The sequence below is a fragment of the Ahaetulla prasina genome, chromosome 11, assembly GCF_028640845.1.
Source record: "Ahaetulla prasina isolate Xishuangbanna chromosome 11, ASM2864084v1, whole genome shotgun sequence".
NCBI classification, from domain to species: Eukaryota; Metazoa; Chordata; class Lepidosauria; order Squamata; family Colubridae; genus Ahaetulla; species Ahaetulla prasina.
Window position 1 is genome coordinate 30,966,135 of NC_080549.1, and position 24,850 is coordinate 30,990,984.

Sequence of the window (24,850 nt, forward strand, 5' to 3'; positions counted from 1 at the left end):
AATGTTATTTTATGTAGGCTGATGAAAGAAATACAGTTGGGAATCTAAATAGGGGTCAGGAAATGGGGGCCTTTGCCATCGATCCCTGAGTCCAATTCTTGATTCCAGGAGTTGCTAGAGGAGATCTCATTTCTTGAGCAAGTCAGTTCTAAGCTGCTTGCAGATACCTGGTCCTCTCCCTCCCTTACTCAGGGCTTCTATCTAAGAGTTTCTCACCTCCTCAGCCTCTCCCTGAAGTTCCTCAGAATGAGGCCTTTTCCTCGCTCAACTTCAGCTTGTTGGCCTGCAGCTTCTTAATTTCTTCCTTTAGCTGCCCTCTTTCCTTCGCCATGTCTTCAAATAAGATGGAATTTCTGTAAATTATGAAAAGTGGAAATTAGCCCTCCCATGATAGGTGATATTAAATATTTCTCACCTGTGCAGTTGATCTTTTAGTCTTTTGTTCTCCGTGAGGAGCTCCTGTTTCTCCCCAGCTTGTTGCAGAACCCTGCAGAAGAGGCTTTTCTACTCTTTTCTGTCCATTTCAAGTTGTTCCTTCAAAGCATCGATTCTGTAAAAGAGGAAGACAAGAGCGAAATGAGCCCCCTCAGGTTTTCACTCCAACCATCCAACTTGTTTAAAATTAAAACACCCTAAAAATACCTGGCACTTTCTTTGCCTTACTTTTAAAGTAATTTAGTTTTGCCATTTTGCCCAAGTCAGGGTTGCTGTCTGAAAAATTTCTCACCTCCTGTTTCTCCTCCAGCTCCCTGCAGAATTCTGCGTTGTTTTCCACAAGCTGGGAATTTTCCTTCAGGAGCTGCTCATTTGGTGAAACCTTCTGTGTTGTGTTACTGCAAATATGAGGACCAGAGAGATATTAGTCCCTTTATTTTTTTTTATTTGAATTTCGGATTGTGGGGTTCCTGGGAGTTTCCACCGCTGCCTCCTCATGTCCTTTCGATGTCCCAGGCCTTCCTCCTTGTAGGTGAATGATGGTTCTTGAATGCCAGCGGTTGACTTGCTCTTATTAATTTGAAGCAGTCCTTCCTCAGCTCTCTTGATCAGAAGGGGAATATGGCCTTCAGTCTTTGCTCAATTCTTGAAGAGTCTTATATGTAACGTTCCGCTAATAACAATATTGTCCTAAAACATCCACTGTCATTTTATCTACATATTCATAAAATGGAGTTTACAGTAGGGATCTCCTGAGTAGAGATGATGCAGCGGCGAAGCTCCCCTGTGAAGCTCCACAGGGAGGGAGGGAGGGAGGGAGAATTTCATATCCAATTCTGGGAGGGAAAGTCAAGGCTGCTGTCTAAAGATTTCTCACCTGCTCAGCCTTTCCCTGAAGTTCTTCCGTATGGCCTCTTTCTCTTCTGTGAAGGTGATGCTCTTCATCCTGAGGTTGTCCATTTTCCCCTGTAGTAAGTAGTTCAATTCCTTCTGTGACCATCGATGTAAATATCACTATATTTCTGCATTTCTAAGCTGCTTCAAGAAATCCTGGTCCTCTCCCTCCCTTAGTCAGGGCTGCTGTCTCAACGTTTCTCACCTGCTCAGCCTCCCCCTGAAGTTCTTCAGGATGGTCGCCTTCTCCTCGCTCAACTTCAGGTTCTTTCTTTGCAGGTCCTTTGGTTCTTCTTTTAATTGTATTCTTTCCCCTGCTATATCTTGAAACAACATTGAATTTTTGTACATTATGAAGAGCAGGAAGAAATTAGCCCCCTCATGAGAGATGAGAGATAAATTTAATATTTTTTAGATGCAGTGTAGACTTATGTGACATTCTTCTCCTTCACGCTCCTCAGCGGTCGCCCCCCTGATGTTGCTAGAGTCTGGAAAAGTTAAAACAGCAGCCATGGAATATACATACATGTATACATGTATGTATGTATGTATGTATGTATGTATGTGTGTGTGTGTGTGTGTATTAGTCATGGACACTCAAAACTTTCCCCAGAAGAGTTAGATTGCTTACCTTAGGGGGGCAGGTGGTAAAGGACCGCTGAGGGGGAGGTCCTTGCCAGATGGGTGGCAAATGGCCGGCTCTTGAAGTCTTCTGCTGAAAAGCAATGGAGGGCCTGAGCACATGGAAAACCCTCCAGCCCACTAATTCAGGCCCCCTCCCCCAAAAGGTTTACTTTCAATATATAGGTTTGTGTCCTATATATTGGTTGAAACTAGATAAATATCATATCCACTTTATTGGTGCCATTTTTTCATGTGTCCAGGTCTTTCTACTGATACTTTTCCTTCTACTTGTTGACAAATAATTAAATAAATAAATATTACATACCTCAGTGTCCCCCCAAAGGACCAGATGGTCTTCTGGAACCACTGGGAAAAAAATAGACTTCTTTAAAAACACAAACTTATTGACTGTGAAGAAAGACATTCAGTTTTACAGCAGCAGCTTTATCTGGGTTCTTTATTCCCAAATATTAGGTGCCAGCTGATATTTCTGGCATCTAAACTCTTCACGCTGCTGAAGTTAAGTAGATAGTAAGTCTGTTGTTTTTAATTCTCTCCTCCCTCTGTTTCTGTGCTGCACTCTGTTTTTCATTCTCTGAATGAAATTTCCTGCCATTTTGTCTCTCTAGCAGTTGAGAATGAGCCAGGACAGCCCAGCCAAGGTTCTATGACATGTGCTGAGAAAGCTGCCTGCCATATTATAATAATTATCCGCACCTAGAAGATACAGTAGTAGCATGAACATTTTCATTCGGAAAATACAATACAAGTAGGAGATCAGTCCAGTCTCTTCTTGAAGGCTTCCAGGGATGAAGTTCCCACAACTTCTGAAGGCAACTTCTGTTCCATGGGTTGATTGTTCTCCCTGTCAGGAAATTTCTCCATTTCCAGCTTGAATCTCTCCTTGCTCAGTTTCCATCAGTTCTTCCTTGTCTGGAATATGAGGAGGATCCAGAGAAGAAAAGAAAGGGGGGTTCGAATACTTCTCCTACTCAGCCCCTCGCCCCTTATTTCTAGATTGGCGCCCTGCTTCCCGAGGTTTCATCAGATTGTGAAAAGAAAGTTTGCTCTTTTGTTAAGGCGGGAATTGTTGGAAGGGAAGAAACTACGGGGGAGGGAGGGGGAGGGGGGGGAGGGGACAACTGATGGGCGGCGGAGCGGGGGGCGGCGTCTCCTCCGCGGGTGGGAGGTTGAAGGGGCGACCGCAGGGGAGGGTTGGGGCCACGGCTCCTCTCCAAAGAGGGGCGAGGGCTTTGGGCAGTGGGGGAGAATGTGTTCAAGGGAGGGAGGGTGTATGGCTGCTGGATTGTTGCAGCTACCGGGGCAGGGGAGCGCCTGGAGCGCCTCCGGTGCTGAGCAGGGATGCGGAGGGTCCCACCTGGATGGGCGACCGGGGCGAGCGCTGCGGAAAAGACAGCCGGCCATCAGCAGCAGCAGCAGGGGGGTCTTCTCCTGCCCCTCCCCCCCAGAGACAAGCAGGCTCTCTGCTTACCCACCGACCAGTCTCAACATCGCAGTTTCTGCTTTCCCTTCGCTCAGCCCGACGGTCCCCAAAGTCCGGCAGCTCCGAGGCCTCTTTGCCTCCCCTGCTATTCCAGCCCTCCCCACAGGGGGCGCCCTTCCTCCCCTTCGGCCCAAGGGGTTCAGACCCCCCGAGGCTCCGTCTGCCGCCCCCACCGAAGGACTCGGCAGCCCCGCAGAGGCTCCGCTCACAGCTCCACGCCGTTCGCGCTCAGAGCCGCCGGATCTCCATCCCGCTCTGGGACTTGGCCGACCGGCCCTTGAAAGAGCTCAGAGGAGCCTCTTCCTTCCTTCCGCCTGTCCATCTTCTCCGCCTGGTTGTCCCGCTGGATCCCTTTGCCTCACCTGCGCCACGGAGCTCCGTCTTCCCGGGCCTGATGGAGGCTCTTCAGGGGGAGTTTGGGCTGGTGGTTGAGGTTTTGCTCTGCTGTGTAAGGGCTGCGTAAGAGGAGGACGTCACAAAGAGGCTCCAGGCGCTTTGGGGCAGCTGATCAGGGAGGAAAACAGCCTGGAAGGGAAAGATGGGGGGGGGGGGACTGCGGGGGCGGAGAAATGAATACATGCCCAGAAGCTTCTCCTTGGTTTGAGCTCTGAAGTTTTGAGTCGGTCAGGCTGAGACTTCTCCAGTTAAACCAGTGAAACCCAGTCAGTCTAATTCAACAACCAAGGCAAACTCCCGAGGAGCCTCCATCGCTCCCGGCCAGATCGAGGTCCTTGGCGCCGTTGCAGAGAAAGGGATCCAGTGGGAGAAGCAGCCGGAGAAGATGGACAGGAGGCAGGAAGAGTCTCCTTGGACGGCGGAGCTGAAGGGCCACCAGGAAGGGCTGCTCTGCGCCTCCCCAGATGCCTTCGGGCCCTTCAGCTCGGCTGGCGGAGTCCGCGAACGGCGGGGCTGAAGTCCAAAGGGCGACGGGGGAAGCGGAGCCTCTCCGGGGCTGCCGAGGCCTTGGGCTGCGGGGGAGCCTCGGGAAGGGGCTGAAGTTGAGCCCTTGGGCCAATGGGGAGGAAGAGCGCCCCCTGTGGGAAGGGCGAGACTGGCGGGGGGCCTGGAAGCTGTCATAATAGGGAGGTTGGGAACTGGGGGCAGAGCGAAGGAAAGGAGGAGCTGAGAAGGTTGGTGGGTCCCTGCCGGCTGGCTTTTCCGCGGCGCTCGCCCTGGTCGCCCCTCCAGAGGAGACCCTCAGCAGCCCCACTTAGCACCGGAGACGCTCCAGGCAGCTCCACTCGCGCCCTGCCCAAACAGACAGCTGTCATTCAAGCCCCTCGCCTGCCTGGAACCAGTCACGACCAGCAACACGCGACCCCGCCGGCCTTGTGATCCTGGCCCCGCACTGCCCAAAGCCCCCGGCCCTCTTTGGAGAGGAGCCACTGGACGCCGCCTTCGCCCGCAGGCGCCCCTTCCACCTCTCCCCCGTGGAGGAAACGCCGCGCTCCGCCTCCAATCAACTGCCCCTCCCTCCCCCACCGCATATTCTCAGAATCCGCGAGTGGAAAAAGGTGCTTTTTTAAAACAATCTCTTCAAACTGCAAGCACCTCCGCAAAGGACCTCAAGGAAGCTCTCTAAGTAATGGAGAGGGAGGCGGGACTGCTGTGGAAGAGGGGGAGGGGCAGCTGGATCTCCCAGATGACAATATTGGAAGGGGAGGACCTGGAGGCTTCCACCCCCTCTGGCTTGGGGAGACGGGCAGGGACCCTCAGAGAAAGGGGGTCCTGCAAGCACCCTGGCCCCGTCCTGTTCCTGGCCCTCCAAGCAATGGGGGGCTCCTTCCTCTCCCTCCGGACCCTCGCAGACTCCGGGCAATGGAGGATCGTCTGAAAGAAACTAAGTAAGAAGGAAGGAAGGAAGAAAGGAAGGAAGGAAAGAAGGAAAGGAAGGAAGGAAGGAAGGAAGGAAGGAAGGAAGGAAGGAAGGAAGGAAGGAAGGAAGGAAGGAAGGAAGGGTTGACGGGTTGGGGGGGGATCTGTCCAGGTCAGATGCTTCCAGCCCCAGAGGCGGAATTGGGGGTCTGAATTGGGGAGAGGAATCGTCTATCTCGGACTTCGGAGGTGGGAAGGGCCAGAACCAGCAGCAGCACCAATGGGAATTCTCCCTGCTTGAGCATCATCGGTCTCCGGGCAGAGTCCTTTGGGGCTTCACCTGATGGAGGTGGGAGTTCATCGCAGAGAGAGAAGCGGAAAAAGGGGGGGATCCTTTCGGAATTGGGGGGGATGCAGCTCAAGGGAGCTTCATGGCAGCCCTAGACGAGACCCTCCACTTGCTTTGCTCTCTTTACGAGTCTCAGCCAGGGATTCCCGCTTCCCCCCTCTTAAATCCCCCCATTGACATCCACAACAGGAAGTCTTGAACCCAAAACCGAGCTGTTATTTGTGTGTGTGTGTGTGTGTGGTGAAATCCAGCAGGTTCTGACAGGTTCTGGAGAACCGGTAGTGGAAATTTTGAGCAGTTTGGAGAACCGGCAAATACCACCTCTGCTGACCCCAGAGTGGGGTGGGAATGGAGATTTTACAGAATCCTTCTCCTGCCACGCCCACAGAAGCAGTAGGGAAATTGTTTGAATTTCACCCCTGGTGTCCATTCAGATGCTTCCAGCCCCAGAGGAGGAATTGGGGGTCTGAATTGGGGGGAGGAAGCTTTGATCTAGGATTTTGGAGGTGGGAGGGGCCAGAACGAGCGGCAGCACCAATGGGAATTCTCCCTGCTTGAGCGTCATCGGTCTCCGGGCAGAGTCCTTTGAGGCTTTACCTGAAGGAGGAGAGCCAGTTCTGCGGAGAGAGAGAGAAGCGGAGAAAGTGGGAGGGGCGAGCTTGGCCTGAAGAACCAATGGGGCTTCCTCTCTCTCTCTCTCTCTCCTTCAGTGGGCGGAGTCAAGGGAAACTTTGCCCAGAGACTGATGACGCTACAGAAGGGAGAATTCTCATTGGTCCTCCTTCTTCCTGGACCCTCCCAATTCCTAAATCCCCTGGGAAGCCCCATTCAGGGCTAGGCAGCCTTTCTGCGATCCCTTTGCGGAGAGAGGGAACCAGCAGGGAATCCCACTGCCTGAGCCAAAGTGATCCACGGGATCTGGAGACAGGTCATTTTCTGGGGAGGGAGACACTCAGGAGGGGAGGGGCCAGGTGGGGCAGGAGGCGGGGCCAGGCCGAGGCAATGCAGCCTGTTAGCCGAACTGCGCATAAAATTAATCACCGGTTCTAGCGAATTGGGGAGAACCGCCTGAATCCCACCAAATTCCCAGGACTGAGAAGATGGAACCTGGGGGGGGATTTTGCAGCTCTGCTTCCCTTCCCCACCACGAGGCTCCCCGGCTTCCTCCTCCCAAGAGGGGCTCCCCACTCAGCCTGGCCTCCCTGCAAGAGCCCCCTTGCCTGGCCTCTGCATGGGAAAGGCTGGCAGGGGAACATGGGACATGGGATCCCCCCTTCCCAGGTCTCTGGGAAGCTGAGAATGAAAAGTCCACTGAATTTTAAGCAGCTGGATGGAAAACAACCACAGCCCAGGAGACCTTCTCATTGCTATAGTCCTCACTGGAAATGAAATATCACATGTAAAGTTGCTTTTTAACGTGGCTCCTTCTCTTCAGTTTGTTTTCCATGAACTGTAAATCATTCAGGGTGATGGAGTTGCACTCCCTCCATTCTAACAGTCTCCTTCTTTTCTGTTTGTTTATTTTTCATTTATTCCTATATTGGGGAATTTCTCTAATTTCCTGAATAATTTTGATTTCCATGGCTTCTCTCCTTTGTCCGATTTTGTGAAAGAGATTCAAAAAGGGGTCTGAAAAAAAGGTGAAAGGACTCTAGATTATTTTCCTCTCTTAGTTCAATCCAATTCTATACCCTGTGAAGAAGACTTGGATTCTTTTGTCATAATAATTATTTGATAAATAATAAATCAAGTTCAAAAGTTACGGTCTTTAGGGAAACAACATCACAGCCATAGATGCCTATTTGATGATAATCCAGTAGAGCAAGTAACACCTTTCCTTACCTGGGGTTGTTTTCTCCGAGACTGAATCATGGCTCCCTCATCATCAAAGGAGCTCAGTTAGAGAAAGGGCAGGAGTGAAAGTGGGGCTTAAATGAAAACCTCATAGCTGCCCAATTATTCCTCAGCCCCAATCATTAAAGTATCTGAGGCCCAGTTTTCCCCCATATTCTCATATCAATCTGATGTTTGGGGCTTCAGAGAGAAACCACCAGCAGAACCAACCCCATCACAGCCTCTGAGGAGGATCTTGGGGTGGGTAAAAGGACTCCAGCTGCTGCCCTCAGAGCTGATCTGGGAATTTACACAATTACTGTGTTGTCTAAAATCAGAAAATATGGGTATTATTGGCATAATATTTAAAGCTAAAAAGAATCCTCCAAAAAGAATCTGGGATATAGTAGCAAAAAGAGATGCAGCAATCCTCAAATATTATAATAGGCCCTTTGTTGGAATAGAATACTTCTGTTCGGCATTTCCACGTGTTAATCTAATTGGGGTAAATTGTAGGGTGATATAGTAATATGATTTACATTTTTTATACTTTTTTAATTTGTTTGCTATTTTTCATTATTATGATACAATCTTGCTAATAATCTGTCTTTATTTTATTATTATTTGGATGGGGAGAAACAGGCTCAAGCTTAATCCCTCCAAGACGGAGTGGCTGTGGATGCCGGCACCCCGATTCAGTCAGCTGCAGCCGCGGCTGGCTGTTGGAGGCGAGTTACTGGCCCCAAAGGATAGGGTGCGCAACTTGGGTGTCCTCCTGGATGATCGGCTGTCATTTGAAGACCATTTGACGGCCGTCTTCAGGAGGGCCTTCCACCAGGTTCGCCTGGTTCGGCAGTTGCGCCCCTTCCTTGATCGGGATGCCTTATGCACAGTCACTCATGCGCTCGTTACCTCTCGCTTGGATTACTGTAATGCTCTCTACATGGGGCTCCCCTTGAAGTGCGCTCGGAGGCTTCAGTTAGTCCAGAATGCAGCTGCGCGGGTTATAGAGGAGCTACGCCAGCTCCCATGTAACACCGCTCCTGCGCAGACTGCACTGGCTGCCTGTGGCCTTCGGGTGCACTTTAAGGTGTTGGTTATGACCTTTAAATCGCTCCATGGCTTAGGACCTGGGTACTTACGGGACCGCCTGCTGTTACCACATGCCTCCCACGACCCGTGACGCCCCATAGAGAGGACTTCTCAGGTGCCGCCGCCAAACAATGTCGGCTGGCCCCAGGAAGGGCCTTCTGTGGGGCTCCACACCTGAACGAGCTTCCCCGGTTTACGCCAAATACCTGACCTTCGGACATTTCGTCGCCAACTCAAGATTCATCTTTTATCCGCTGGGGCTGGCTTAAATTGGGATTTTAATGTTAAATTTATTAATTTTAAACGGGTTTTTAGTATGGTAAATTTTAATCACTGGGCTAATTTAAATAAGTTTTTAAATCGTATTTTAAACTTGTATATTGTATTGTCGTTTATTATATGTTTAGATGAGTCCTTCGGGAGAAGGGCGGTATAAAAATCAAATAAAATAAATAAATAAATAAATAAATTATTTATTTATTTTATTTATTAGATGTTTATACCGCCCTTCTCCTGAAGGACTCAGGGCGGTGTACAGCCAACATAAAACCATAACAATGTACAATTAAAACAGAGACTTAAAAAACTTATTCAATAAGTGGCCAAAAAATTTAAAATGATTAGACTAAAACCCTTAAATTCATAAAATTACAACCCCAATTAAAATTAATATTAAAAAATTAAAAAATTAAAAATTTAAAAAGTTTAAGCCAGTCCCGCTCAAATAAATAAATACGTTTTCAGTTATGAAGGTCCAAGGTCAGGCAATTGACGCAAACTAGGGGAGTTTGTTCCAGGGTAGGAGCCCCACAGAGAAGGATCTTCCTGGGGCCGCCAGCCGACATTGCTTGGCGGAGCACCCTGAGAAGTCTCTCTGTGCAGCGCTGGGTCGGTGGGAGGCATGCAGGCGGTCCCGTAAGTACCCAGGCCCTAAGCCATGGAGCGCTTTAAAGGTAGTAACCAGGACCTTAAAGTGCACCCGAAAGACCACAGGCAGCCAGTGCAGTCTGCGCAGGAGCGGTGTTACATGGGAGCCATGTGTGGCTCCCTCTATCACCCGCGCAGCTGCATTCTGAACTAACGAGCCTCCGAATGCACTTCAAGGGGAGCCCCATGTAGAGAGCATTGCAATAATCCAAGCGAGAGGTGACAAGAGCATGAGTGACCGTGCATAAGGCATCCCGGTCAAGGAAGGGGCGCAACTGGCGAACCAAGCGAACCTGGTGGAAAGCTCTCCTGGAGACGACCGTCAAATGGTCTTCAAAAGACAGCCGTCCATCCAGGAGAACACCCAAGTTGCTCACCCTTTCCATTGGGGCCAATGACTCGCCCCCAACAGTCAGCTGTGGTTGCAGCTGACTGTACCGGGGTGCCGGCATCCACAGCCACTCCATCTTCGAGGGATTGAGCTTGAGCCTGTTTCTCCCCATCCAGACCTGTATGGCTTCCAAGCACCGGGACAGCACTTTGGGGTGGCCGGGATGGAAAAGTACAGCTGCGTGTCGTCAGCGTACAGTTGGTATCTCACCCCAAAGCCACTGATGACCTCACCCAGCGGCTTCATATAGATGTTGAACAGGAGAGGCGAGAGAATCGACCCCTGTGGCACCCCACAAGTAAGGCGCCTCGCGGTCGATCTCTGCCCCCCTGTCAACACCGTCTGCGACCGGTCAGAGAGATAGGAGGAGAACCACCGATAAACGGTGCCTCCCACTCCTAAACTCTCCAACCGGTGCAGCAAGATACCATGGTCAATGGTATCAAAAGCCGCTGAGAGATCTAATGGGACCAGGGCAGAGGAACACCCCTGTCCCTGGCCCTCCAGAGGTCATCCACCAACGCGACCAAAGCTGTCTCCATACTATATCCGGACCGGAAGCCGGACTTGAACGGGTCTAGATAGACAGCTTCATCCAGGTACTGGGGTAGCTGCCATGCCACCACACTCTCTACAACCTTCGCAACAAAGCGAAGGTTGGAGACTGGATGATAATTTCCCAAAATAGCTGGGTCCAGGGAAGGCTTCTTGAGGAGAGGTCTCACCACCGCCTCTTTCAAGGCAGCGGGGAAAACCCCTTCCAACAAGGAAGCGTTAGTAATTCCCAGCACCAACCAGGAGGGACACGGGTCTAGTAAACATGTGGTGGCATGTAACTTCCTCAATAACCTGTCCACGTCCTCGAGAGCCACAGGGTCAAACTCATCCCAAACAACCTCAACAAGACACGTCTCCATCCTCTCACTTGGATCATCACAATTTTGGTCCAAACTATTCCGAAGCTGAACGATTTTATCGTATAGATAACCACTAAATTCCTTGGCACGTCCCTGCAAGGGGTCATCCCACCCCTCCTGATGAAGGATAGAGCGTGTCACCCGAAACAGGGCGGCCAGGCGGTTATCTGTTGACGCAATGAGGGTGGAAGCATAAGAATGTTTCGCCTCCCTCAGTGCCACTAGGTAGGTCTTAGAATAAGACCTAACTAGTGTCCGGTCAGCTTCGGAACGGCTGGACCTCCAGGTACTCTCTAGGCATCTTCTCCAGTGTTTCATCTCTCTCAGCCCCTCAGAGAACCAAGGGGCCAGTTGAGATCTACACCGGGTCAGAGGCCACAAAGGCACGACATGGTCCAAAGCCCCAGCCGCGGCCTGTTCCCAGGCTACAACTAGTTCTTCAGCTGTGCCGTGGGCCAGATCCTCAGGAAACGGCCCAAGCTCCGTCAGGAACCTCTCAGGGTCCATCAGGCGCCTGGGACGGAACCAACACATTGGTTCCGTTTCCCTGCGGTGGTGGGTAGTGGTCCGAAAGTCCAGGCGAAGGAGAAAATGATCTGACTATGACACAGGTTGTATTACTAAATCTCCTAATTCCAGATCATTTAACCACTGTCCAGAGATATAAATCAGGTCCAGTGTGCCTCCCACACTGTGCATAGGGCCATCAGTTACTTGAATCAGGTCCAAGGCTGTCATGGAAGCCTGGAACTCCCGAGCCGCCGTCAATGAGATGGGGAGAAACAGACTCAAGCTCAATCCCTCCAAGACGGAGTGGCTGTGGATGCCGGCATCCCGGTACAGTCAGCTGCATCCGCAGCTGACTGTTGAAGCAGTTAGTGGCCCCAAAGGAGGTGGTTCGCATCTGGGCGCCTCCTGGATGGACGGCTGTCTTTTGATGAACACCTGGCGGCCGTCGCCAGGAGGGCCTTTACCAGGTTCGCCTGGTTCGCCAGTTCGTCCTTCCTTGATCGGGATGCCTTATGCACGGTCACTCACGCTCTGGTTACGTCTAGGCTGGATTATTGCAATGCTCTCTACATGGGGCTGCTTGAGGTGCACCGGAGGCTGCAGTTAGTCCAGAATGCGGCTGCGCGAGTAGTAACGGAGCCGCTCGTGGCTCCCATGACATCGCTGCTCCGTAGCTTGCACTGGCTTCCTGTGGTCTTTGGTGCGCTTCAAGATTTTGGTAACTATCTTTAAAAGCGCTCCATGGCTTAGGACCGGGTACTTACGAGACCGCCTGCTGTTACCCTTTGCCTCCCACCCCCACCGTGCGCACAGAGGGTCTCCTCAGTGCCGTCCCGCCAAACAGTGTCGGCTGGCGGCCCCAGGAGTAGGGCCTTCTCTGTGGGGGCAGTGACGCCTGGAACGAACTTCCCCGGCCTGCGTCAAGTGCCTGATCTTGGACCTTCCGTCGTGAGCTCAAAACATATTTATTCATTAAAGCGGGACTGGCATAATTAGTGATGTATTTTAATTGGGTTTTTAATATTTTTAACTTAATTTAAATTTTAATAATCAGCCTTTAAAATTTGCTCTTTTTAATTGTTGTTTTAAATTGTATACATTTTTGTTTTATTTTGGCTGTACACCGCCCTGAGTCCTTCGGGAGAAGGGCGGTATAAAAATTTAATAAATAAATAAATAAATAAATAAAATGAGAAGCCGGTCGATGACAAGTTGAAATCCCCCATGACCATAAGTCTGGGGGTCTCAACCGCCACTCCGGCAAGCACCTCCAACAACTCGGGAAGGGCTGTAGTCACGCAGCAAGGAGCCAGGTACGTGATCAACAAGCCCGTCTGATTCCTATGGCCCCACCTCACAAAGAGGGATTCACAACCGGCTATCTGAGGGACAGTGGACTCCCTCGGCTCTAGACTTTCCCTAATAACAACCACCCCCCCACCCCCCCTACCTTGGGCTCTCGGTTGATGGAATGCAAGGAACCCCGGAGGGCACAGTTCAACCAGGGGAACACCCCCTTCCGTGCCCAACCAGGTCTCCGTAATACCCATAAAGTCCGCGGACTCCCCCTGAATAATATCACAAATCAGGGGGCCTTATTGACCACGGACCGCACATTGCATAACACCAACTGGAGGCCCAAGCTGTGAGGATCTTGGCCGTCCGGGGAACGGGTAAAGACTGAGGGGCCGGAGCATGTGATCGCTTTTAAACAGTGAACATATGCTCCCACAGATCGATACAGCCCCTTGCTTCCGCCATATCTGCCTCTCCCACTTACCGTACAGATGGAACGACCCTCTAAACCAGGAACACACCCCTCCCCCCCCACCTTCGGACCAGATGGAGTGACGCTGTGAACAGGCGCAGGGACTGGACATTCCCTCCCCGACGAGTTTCTCCCCCACCGCCTGTTCCTCCCCTTATTATTATTATTATTATTATTATTATTATTATTATTATTATTATTATTATTATTATTATTATTATTATTATTAATTGATTTTATACCGCCTTCTCCCGAAGGACTCAGGGCGTATACAGCCAAAAGTAAAACAGACAATACAATATACAATTTAAAATACAAATTAAAAACTTATTTTATAATTGGCCTAAAAACTTTAAAATATATAAAACTAAAACCCCATTAAAATTAATATTAAAAATTTAAAATCGATAAAATTTAAAATCGATAAAATTTAGCCAGCCCAGCAAATGAAAAGATGTGTCTTCAGTTCAGCGGAAGGTCCCAAGGTCAGGTATTTGGCGTAAACCCGGGAAGCTGCTCCAGAGTGTGGGAGCCCCACAGAGAAGGACCTTCCCCTGGGGGCCGCCAGCCGACATTGCTTGGCGGACGGCACCCTGAGAAGACCCTCTCTGTGAGAGCGTACGGGTCGGTGGGAGGCATGCGGTAACAGCAGGCGGTCCCGAAAGTACCCAGGCCCTAAGCCATGGAACCCTTATTTAAAAACCTGTTTAAACCTATTTAAAAACCTCCAAAGGTTCTTCTTAGACGCATGCCACCTCTCTGGATCCCAAGACCCTTCATTAAGGCAGGCCCTCGATAGAACAGAGGGTCATTCCTGCGAGGCGGGGGAACCTCGCAGCCGTAAGAGCTCAATAGGCGAATATCTCATGGAATTATAAATAACAGCAGAGAAAGGGTCATCCCTGGCCAGTATAGATATTACAATTGATACAAAATAATCCAATTCAGGACCCGATATAAGATGGAAAAAATTGGGGCAGATCACACTCCGTAGGACACTAGATGTCATAAAAAGTCACCGGATAAATGCCACATAACATCGAGTCTTGGATCATAGTCCATCCCCACCGCCTGCTTCATCCCTGTCGTATCGTTGCTGATATTGTTGTTATTATAGTCATTGTCATTGATATTAAGGACCAATAATGTCTTCCCTCCACTAATGTCATTAGTATGCCCCAGAAAATGCCGCAGATTTATTTATTTATTTATTTATTTATTTATTTTATTTATTTATTTAATCACATTTTTATACCGCCCTATCTCCCAAGGGACTCAGGGCGGTTTACAGCCTATTAAAACACAAATATACACATATAAATACAAGATTATTGCAATGCTCTCTACATGGGGCTGCCCTTGAGGTGCACCCGGAGGCTGCAGTTAGTCCAGAATGCAGCTGCGCGAGTGGTAATGGGAGCTGCTCGTGGCTCCCACATAACACCACTGCTCCGTAGTCTGCACTGGCTTCCTGTAGTCTTTCGGGTGCGCTTCAAGATCCTGGTTACCACCTTTAAAGCGCTCCATGGCTTAGGACCCGGGTACTTACGAGACCGCCTGCTGTTACCATGCCTCCCATCGACCCGTACGCTCTCACAGAGAGGGCCTTCTCAGGGTGCCGTCCGCCAAACAATGTCGGCTGGCGGCCCCCAGGAGTAGAGCCTTCTCTGTGGGAGCACCAACACTCTGGAACGAACTCCCCCCGGCTTACGTCAAGTGCCTGATCTTCGGACCTTTCGTCGTGAGCTTAAAACATATTTATTTATTCAAGCAGGACTGGCATAAATAGTTGATTTTAAATTGGGGTTTTAATAATATTTAAAATTTTAAAATCTTTTAATTATCGGCCACATAGTAATAGTTCATTTTAATTTCTTTTAATTGTATATATTCTGTGTTTTTATTCTGGCTGTACACCGCCCTGAGTCCTTCGGGAGAAGGGCGGTATAGAAATTTAATAAAATAAAATAAATAAATAAAAATAAATAAGATAAAACACTAATTAAAAAACTTATTGAATAAGGCCGAATTAAAATTTATAATTAAAATAATAAAACCCCATTAAAAACTAAATTAAATTAAAATCCTAGCCCAGTCCTGCGCAAATAAATAGATGTGTCTTAAGCTCGCGGCGAAAGGTTCAAAGGTCGGGAAGTTGATGGAGTCCCAGGGGAAGTTCATTCCAGAGAGTGGGAGCCCCCACAGAGAAGGCCCTTCCCCTGGGTGTCGCCAGTCAGCACTGCCTGGCGGACGGCACCTCAAGGAGTCCCTCCCTGTGAGAGCGCACGGGTCGGTGGGAGGCAGTCGGTGGCAGCAGACGGTCCGGTAAGTAGCCCGGCCCTAAGCCATGGAGCGCTTTGAAGATGGTTACCAAAACCTTGAAGCGCACCCGGAAGGCCACAGGTAGCCAGTGCAGTCTGTGCAGGAGTGGTGTCACATGGGAGCCACGAGGGGCTCCCTCTTATCACCCACGCAGCCGCATTCTGGACTAACTGGAGCCTCCGGGTGCTCCTCAAGGGAAGCCCCATGTAGAGAGCATTGCAGTAAACCAGGCGAGATGTCACGAGAGCATGAGTGACTGTGCATAGGGCATCCCGGTCTAGGAAGGGGCGCAACTGGTGAACCAGGCGAACCTGGTAAAAAGCTCTCCTAGAGACGGCCGTCAAATGGTCTTCAAAAGACAGCCGTCCATCCAGGAGAACACCCAAGTTACGCACCCTTTCCATTGGGGCCAGTGACTCGCCCCCAACAGTCAGCCATGGCTGCAGCTGACTGTACCGGGGTGCCGGCATCCACAGCCACTCTGTCTTGGAGGTATTGAGCTTGAGCCTGTTTCTCCCCATCCAGACCCGTACGGCCTCCAGACACCGGGACAGCACTTCGACAGCTTTGTTGGGGTGGCCCGGTGTGGAAAAGTACAGCTGAGTATCATCAGCGTACAGTTGATACCTCACACCGAAGCCACTGATGATCTCACCCAGCGGCTTCATATAGATGTTGAACAGGAGGGGCGAGAGAATCGACCCCTGTGGCACCCCACAAGTGAGGTGTCTCGAGGTCGACTTCTGCCCTCCTGTCAACACCGTCTGTGACCGGTCAGAGAGATAGGAGGAGAACCACCGATAAACGGTGCCTCCCACTTCCAATCCCTCCAACCGGCACAGCAGGATACCATGGTCGATGGTATCAAAAGCCGCTGAGAGGTCTAATAGGACCAAGGCAGAGGAATATCCCTGGCCCTCCAGAGATCATCAACCAACGCAACCAAAGCCGTCTCCGTGCTGTATCCGGGCCGGAAGCCAGACTGGAACGGGTCTAGATAGACAGTTTCATCCAGGTACTGGGGTAATTGACGTGTCACCACACTCTCTACAACCTTCGCCACAAAGCGAAGGTTGGAAACCGGACGATAGTTACCTAAAACAGCTGGGTCCAGGGAAGGCTTCTTGAGGAGAGGTCTCACCACCGCCTCTTTCAAGGCGGCAGGGAAGACCCCCTCCAACAAAGAAGCATTAGTAATCCCCTGGAGCCAGCCTCGTGTCACCTCCTGTGTGGCCAGTACCAACCAGGAGGGGCACGGGTCTAGTAAACATGTAGTGGCATTCAACCTCCCCAATAACCTGTCCATGTCCTCGGGAGCCACAGGGTCAAACTCATCCCAACCAGTCTCAACAAGACAGCTCTCTGACCTCTCATCTGGATCCACCCAATTTTGATCCAGACTATCCCGAAGCTGAACGATGAAAGACGCGGCCAAGAGTCGAGCCATGACCAGAAATTTAGGCCGGGAAACAGCCGATGACTATCACGGCCGACAGTCAGGCCCCACCACTGATGCCGCTGATGGTAAATGCGGCCAGGGAATCAGGCCAGACCAGGCCGGAATGCTGCCTTGTGCCATAAAATGGCCGCAAGACCCATCAAGGCCCAAAGGTTCAAGGAAGATCGGACAGAATCCAGAAGGTCCAAAATATCAGAAAAGTACAAAAGGGGAAACTCACGCAGACCAATACTATTAGGCCAACCTAATCAAAGAACAGGCCGCCGGTGGGCCACTGCTGTAAATCGCGGTCCGGAGCGCCGATTGCTGAGTTTGTCTAAAGCCAGGAGCCAAATTACAATCGGAAACCAGGCAGAGGAACGGCTGGTAATCGGGCTAATAGAAGTTCCGCCCCTTAATGCCGCTGCTGTCATATGCGGCAAAAAATTCTGCCTGCTAAAGCCGCCGGTGACCCATGCCGCTGATGTCAAATGCGGCAAAAATTCTAGCCGCCAATGTCCTATGCGGCTAGTAAGCCGGTGTCCCATGCAGCTGATGTCAAATGCAGCGAAAATTCTAGCCGCAGATGTCCTACATGGCTAGTAAGCAGCACGCCGAAGACCTACGCGGTTAGCAAGCAGCAATCAGGCCAGACCGTCTTCAGAGAACGCCATTCCATGCCCCCCAAAATGGCTGCCGCCATCCACTGCCGCCCGAAACTCCAGCCCCGTTCTCGGCATCCGAGGAACCAACGAGGCCCAAAAGGCTCTCCCTCGGTTGCCGGCATGATAGAATACGAGGCGGAGGGCTCAAGCAGCTCAGCAATCGGCGCATCTAAAAACTCGGCCCAGGAAAACCCTGCCTGCCGTCTCCATGAAGATTAAATCGCCACCATCCTTGCGCACGCGCAGAAGAACCTTAATATTTTAAACTATGTCTAATTAGCAAACTATTCTAATCCATTCATGATGAACTACTCCCAACAAAGAGTCAGTCAAAGGTCTCCTTTTCTAATTTATTTACATAGATAAATGTTCTGGCCACGTCTACCCACGGGCCTGCCAAGTCTCTGGAGATAACGAGGAAATTATAGATAAGGCCAGAGTTACTCACGAATATATTCTTCCCTCCATTGATACAGTTTGCCCGTGCAAATTCACTGCTTTGTCCAAGACAAAAAACCAGGAAGTTCCGCCTCCTCTTTATAGTCTCTGCAGATGTCACTGCATGACCATCATTCTTTGGCTTTGTCCCAACGCTTCCTCTGCGCCGGTCGCGCGTCATGCAGTCTTGTATCACTCCAAAACCGTTCTTGGGGCGTTGCCAAATCAGATGAAGGCCTGGGAGAATCAGACCTTGCCGGCCCCTCCTCCTCCCTTTGGGTGGGTGCCAGGGAGGGAGAGGGCCTAAGAGAAGCAGGCCTTGCCAGGTCTTCTCCCTCACTTTCTGAATCATCCGACTCCAGGAGTCCGAGTCCAGGAACCTAGGTCACAACAAGATCCATGAGCAGCGAGCGAGGTCCAAAAGCAGAAGGCGAGGTCCAGATGCAGCAGATGAGGCCCAGGAAAAGAGGGTGAGGTCCAGAAGCACCAGGTGAGTTCTAGAAGCAGCATGTAAGGTCTGGCAGCAGCTAGGCACAATCGGCAATGAAAGGCAAGAAGATGAGGTCCAGGAGAAGCGGTTGAGGTCTGGGAACAACAGGAGAAGTCATAAAGAAGCTTGGCCCAATTGCTGATCGCAGGCAAGTGGATGAGGTCCATGAACAGCAGGCGAGGTCCAGAGGCAGCAGGCAGAGTTCGATAGCATCTTGGCCCAATGGCCAGAAAGAATGATGTCCGAAAGCAGTGGATGAGGTCTGGGAGCCACTGGTGAGGTCCAGAAGCAGCAGGTGATGTCTGGAAGCAGCTTGGCCCAATTGCTGATGGCAGATAATTAGGTGAGGTCCATGAGCAGCAGGTGAAGTCCAGAAACTGCAGGCAAAGTCTGGTAACAGCTGGGCCCAATAGGCAATGTTAGGAAAGAGTGATGTCCGAGAGCAGCAGATGAAGTCCGAGAGCCACTGGTGAGGTCCAGAAGTAGCAGGCAAGGTCTGGGAGCAGCTTGGCCCAGTTGCTGATGGCAAGCAAGTGGATGAGGTCAATGAGCAGCGAGCGAGGTCCGAAAGCAGCAGGCGAGGTCCAGATGCAGCAGATGAGGCCCGGGAAAAGAAGGTGAGGTCCAGAAGCACCAGGCAAGTTCTAGAAGCAGCACACAAGGTCTGGAAGCAGCTGGGCCCATTTGCCAATGGCAGGCTAGTGGGTGAGCTCTGGAAGCAGTGGGTGAAGTCTAAGAGCAGCAGGTGAGGTCCGTAAGCAGTAGGTGAGGTTTGGAAACATCTTGGCCCAATTGGCAACAGAAGGGAAGCAGGTGAGATTCAGGACCAGTGGCTGAGTTCCTGGAGCAGTAGGTGAGGAGTGGATGCAGCTGGGCCCGATCGGTGACAGCAGGCAAGCAGGTGAGGTCCAGGAGCACCAGGTAAGGTTGGGGAGCAGAAGATGAGACCCAGAGTGAACTGCTCCCAGACATCACTTACTGCTCCCAGTCATCATCTGCTGTTCCCAGAACTCACCTGCTGCTCCCGGACCTCACGTGCTTGCCTGCCTTAGCCAATTGATCCCAGCTACTTCAAGACCTCAGCTGCTGCTCCTGGATATCAGCTACTGTTCCTGGACCTCACCAGGATGCCTCCCATCACTTATTGGGCCCAGTTACTTCCAGACTTCACTTGCTGCTCCCGGATCTCACTCTCTGCTCCCAGTCATCATCTGCTGATCTCAGAATTGATGCACTGCTCTCAGACCTCAACCACTTGCCTCCTGTCGCCTATTGGTGAAGTAGCTGTGAGTACAGGGACTGTGTGATGCTCCCTCACTTGCTTGCCATCGCCACTCGCCTGGACACGATCGGTGACAACAGGCGAGCGAAGTCTGGAAGTAACTAGGCCCAATAAGTGATGGGAGGCATACTGGTGAGGTCCGGGAGCAGCAGCTGAAGTCTGGAAGCAGCTGGGCCCAATTAGCTAAGGCATGCAAGCACATGAGGTCTGGGAGCAGTGGGTGAGGTCCTGAAGCAGCAGCTGAGGTCTTGTAGCAGCTGGGCCTGATTGGCTAGGGCAGGCAAGCACATGCTCCCAGACCTCAATCTCTTCATTGAGACTGGGGTTCAAACCTGAGAGAAAAGCTGAGCTATGGGGCCCTCTAATTCCAAGGGGAACCTACTGGTTGTTCCGTCTTCTCCATCTTCTCCTGGACCTCTTCCCACAATTTCAGGCTCCTCTGCCGGTCCCGTTTACGGCAGGCAGCCTGACGTGGCACGTTCTCTTCCTTTTTGATGTCAATCTTGGTGAAGAGGATCTTCTTCTTCCCAATGGTCTCTGTTCTGGGGACATCTGGGGAAGGAGAGGCAGGTGCTCAGCAAAGTTTTAGCTCTTCTCCAGATGAAAGATTTTTCTGGTTGACAGAGCTGGCCATGAGGCATCTTCACAGCGAGGCCCTCGGCAAACCTTGCACTCTAATATTCTCCCTCCCCACTCGCCAAGATGTGAATAAGTGCCACCGAACCATCTTCAAGGTTCCCCAAAGAGCCAATTGGAAGGAGAAGAGCCAATTGTGGGGGGCCAACATAGATCCAGAAGCTGCAGAAGGAGGGAGGCTTAGTGGGTCAGGAACGGCCTGGCCTTGACCAGTAGTGGGTTGCTACCGGTTCTCCCCAGTTTGCAAGAACTGGTAGTAAACATTTTGAGTAGTTCGGAGAACCTGTAGTAAAAATTCTGCCTGGCCCCGCTCCCAATCTATTGCTGCCTCCGACTCCCAGCTGATCGGCTAGAAGGAAAAAATCAAGACTCACTTGTCCAAGAAGAGGGGGGGAAAAAAAGACACTGTCCCTTTAAATTGAGAAGCCAAGAAGCCTCCCAACTGATCAGCTCGCTTCTCAGCCAGGAGATCGCTTGGCAAAGAAGAAGTGGGGGGGAACGCTGTCACTTTAAATTGACAGAGCGGTTAGAAGCTCCTTTCTGGGTCAGCTGAACAACAAATTGGATAAGAGGAGGAATTCTTATATGGTTCAATGTTTTTGAAGTTTTGGGGTTTGTGCAACATGGGCTTTGTGTTTCTAAAAAGATTTGGGTGATTTCCATTGTGAAGTATCCTGTCTTGAATGAGTTTTCTGCCTGCTTGTAAATGGAGCTGAAATTCCGGTAGCTGTTTTCTGCTTACAAAGTTTTCTTTATGTAGCTGGCAGGAATGTGGAATTCCAGGCAGGTTCCTTGCTAGCAGCTTGATTATTTCTTAAATATCTGGGATATTTTATTTGAGAAATGAAGATGGGGGAGTTTGATTCCTTCCCAGAACAGATTAGTGGGGTGGGGAGGAAATGGGATTTTGAAGTAACCTTCCCCTGGAGTGGGGAGGGAATGGGGATTTTAGGCTTGCTGTCAAACATCAGCCATAATACTAATGATTGTTTTGAACAATATGCAGGTTGTATTACATGAATGGCTATTTTATATGTGAAATTATGACTGAAACCTATATAGGTTCACACTGTCAGGAAGTTTGTCCTTAGTTTTAGGTTGCTTCTCTCTTTGTTGAGTTTCCATCCATTGCTTCTTGGTTTGCCTTCTGGTGCTATGGAAAATACTTTCCCCCCCTTCTTTCTAGCAGTCCCTTAAAAGCCTGTTGCCTATCACACTCTTGGGCAAAGCATGTGAGCCATTTCCTCCTTTCAGTGGTCCATGAAAGTGTATCTATAGCAGAGGTCTCTAACCTTGGCCACTTTAAGATTTTAAGACAGCAAAGCTGGTTGAGGAATTCTGGGAGTTGAAGTCCATAAGTCTTAAAGTGGCCAAGTTTGGAGACTCCTGATCTATAGTATCTAGATAATAAAGTTGAAAAAAGGTGAGCAACATTTTTGCAGAACTATAGATACGTTGAGGCTGGGTGTGACAAGGAATGGCTGGGAGGGGAGGGGCCAGGCAAGGTACCCCTTGACATAAGAGACATTGAGTGGGCCACACCCACTGTCACATGACTATCAAGCCACTCCCACAAAATAAGCCACGCCCACAGAACCGGTAATACAAAATTTAGAACCCACCTGTTGTGACCCAAGTTCCTGGACCCGGACTCCTGGACTCGGATGATTCAGAAAGTGAGGGAGAAGACCTGGCAAGCCCTGCTTCTCCTGTGCCCTCTCCCTCCCTGGCACCCACTCAAAGGGAGGAGGAGGGGCCGGCAAGGTCTGATTCTCCCAGGCCTTCTTCTGATTTGGCAATGCCTCAAGAACAGTTTTGTAGTGATGCAAGACTGCGCAGACGTGACCGGCGCGCACAACTGAGGAAGCGTTGGGACAAAGCCAAAGAATGATGGTCATGCAGTGACATCTGCAGAGACTATAAAAAGGGGGCGGAACTTCCTGTTTTTTTGTCTTGGACAAAGCAGTGAATTTGCGCAGGCAAACTGTATCAATGGAGGGAAGAATATATTCGTGAGTAATTCTGGCCTTATCTATAATTTCCTCGTTATCTCCAGAGACTTGGCAGTCCCGTGGGTAGATGTGGCCAGAACATTTATCTATATAAATAAATTAGAAAACAAGGTCTTTGACTGACTCTTTGTTGGGAGTGTTGGGGGAGGGAAACAGAACATTTTGTCCAAGACCCCGACTAAACCATCTTCCACCAAAGATGGACCAGCAGCAGGTACAGCAGCAGTTACAGCAGCTACAAGCGGCTAATCAACAGCTCCAGCAGCAAGTGGCTCACTTGGCAGGCCAACTTGTTGCCGGGAATGTGCCTGCAGGCCCCCCCCATCCTCCCACTCCTCGTCGCAAGTGCCCGATAACCGTGCCGGATAAGTTTTCTGGGCAGCCTGAGATGTTCCCGACCTTCTTGGGACAGTGCCAGCTCTACATGGCTATGCGGCCAGAGGATTTCCCAGACGACCGGGCTAAGGTGGCATTTGTGATTAACCTTCTTTCCGGCTTGGCTGCCCGATGGGCCATGCCCCTCTTGCTCCAGGACAGCCCCCTGCTGGCGGACCAACAGCGTTTTTGGCAGCACCTGCGCATCATGTACGAGGACCCCATTCGGACGCTGACGGCAACCAGGCGCCTTAAGGAACTCCATCAAGGGAAGCACCCCCTGCAGGAGTACATCGCCGAATTTTGTCTTTTGTGCCAGGACTCTGACTGGAATGATGCAGCGCTGGTGGACACGTACCAGGAGGGACTCTCAGAGGAACTGCAAGATGAGTTGGCCCGGGTGGAGGCGCCGCGGACCCTCGACAACTTGGTGCCCCTTTGTCTCCGCCTCGATGCCCGTCTGCAACAGAGACAGTCCTGTCGTGCCTTCCGGGATCCGTCGTCAACATCTGCACCCCCGCTTCCTGCGCCACCAGCACCCCGGGTCGCCCCACGTTTTGTAACCACTGCGGAAGAGCCCATGGAGTTGGGAGTGGCCAGACCTCGCCTGACAGCCCAGGAGCGGAACCGGAGGCGCCAAGGGGGAGTGTGCCTGTACTGTGGGGAGCCCGGCCACTTCGCCGCTTCTTGCCCCAGAAAGTGAAGTGGGGCACGCACGCCGGTCCCCGAATGACAGCATGACCAATCGGGAAAAAGAGCAGGCCTGACCTCGGGGAAACCCTAGGTCGGGCACTTATTAAGCCCCCACTGGATGTTACGGAAGTAGACTCTGGGCCCCCTCGGCATCTGATTCTGGACACACAGATATGGTTAGGGAACCAGTCGGACGGGCTCCAGGCGCATGCGCTGGTGGATCAGGGGCTACAAAAAACTTTATGGACCAGGCCTTTGTGACCCAGTTTGCGGTCCCCGTGGTTCCGGTGGACCCTCCGATGCGGGTAGAGACAATTGATGGACGAGAACTGGTGTCCGGCCCCATTAAATTTGCCACCCAGCCTTTGCGCCTGGCTATTGGGGACCATGAGGAGGCAATCCAGTTTTATGTCACAGCAGATCTTCATTTTCCCTTGGTCCTTGGGTTGGCCTGGCTTCGGAGCCACGATCCTCAGGTGGCCTGGTCACGGAACGCCATCTCTTTCCCGAGTTTGCAGTGTGTCAACCACATCCGCCACACCTGTGCCGGCCAGAAAGTCCCCACCGCTGCCATCTCCTTGCCTCCTGAGCTGACGGACTTCGCCAACATATTCAGCGAGAAGGAGGCGGACTGACTATCCCCACATTGGCCCTACGATTGCCCCGTGGACCTTCTGCCCAACGCACCACTGCCTGTGGGATGCCTGTATTCCATGTCGGAGCCCGAGATGGCTGCCCTCAGGGACTTCCTGGACAAAAATCTGGCCCGAGGGTTCATCCGGCCTTCAAAGTCCCCTCTCTCGGCCCCGGTCCTCTTCGTGAAGAAGAAGACAGGGGACTTGCGCCTGTGCTGTGATTACCGCTGGCTAAACGCCATTATGGTGTGGAATTGCTATCCCCTGCCGCTCATCCCGAGCTGCTGGAGAGGTTGCGGGAGGCCACGATCTTCACCAAGCTCGATCTTTGGGGGGCCTACAACCTGGTGCGGATGCGAGAGGGAGACGAATGGAAGACGGCATTTGGCACCCGATACGGACACTACGAATACACTGTCATGCTGGAAAACGCTCCCGCCGTTTTCCAGCACTTCATGAACGATGTGTTCCAAGACATGTTGGATCGGTTCGTGGTGATCTACCTGAACAACATCCTGATTTACTCCCGGTCCAGGGAAAGCCACCTTTGACACGTCGGTCTGGTTCTGCAACGCTTGCGGGAGCAATAACTCAATGCGAAGCTGGAGAAATGCGTCTTCTTCCGGACTTCCATAGAATTCCTCGGGCATATCATCTCGTCCGAGGGCATAGCCATAGACCCACGCAAAGTAGAGGCTTTATGTAGCTGGGAAGCCCCTCGTCGGGTGAAGGATGTTCAGCGCCTGCTGGGCTTCGCCAACTACTACCGGACCTTCATCCTGGGCTTCACCACACTGACGGCTCC

The 24,850-nt window shown here is 51.2% G+C and overlaps 1 protein-coding gene across 1 annotated transcript in view; it reads right to left on the minus strand.

Annotated features, from left to right (window-relative positions):
• The window catches only part of LOC131204986 (uncharacterized), a 218,388-nt gene extending 197,967 nt beyond the window's left edge, over window positions 1-20,421 (minus strand). Inside the window, exons 1-2 of the mRNA XM_058196728.1 lie at window positions 20,361-20,421; window positions 20,077-20,246 (exon numbers count right to left, since the gene is read on the minus strand). Coding sequence (XP_058052711.1) covers window positions 20,077-20,246; window positions 20,361-20,421 — 231 coding nt within the window. The remainder of the gene's footprint in view (window positions 1-20,076; window positions 20,247-20,360) is intronic.
• Between the last annotated feature and the right edge of the window lie 4,429 nt (window positions 20,422-24,850).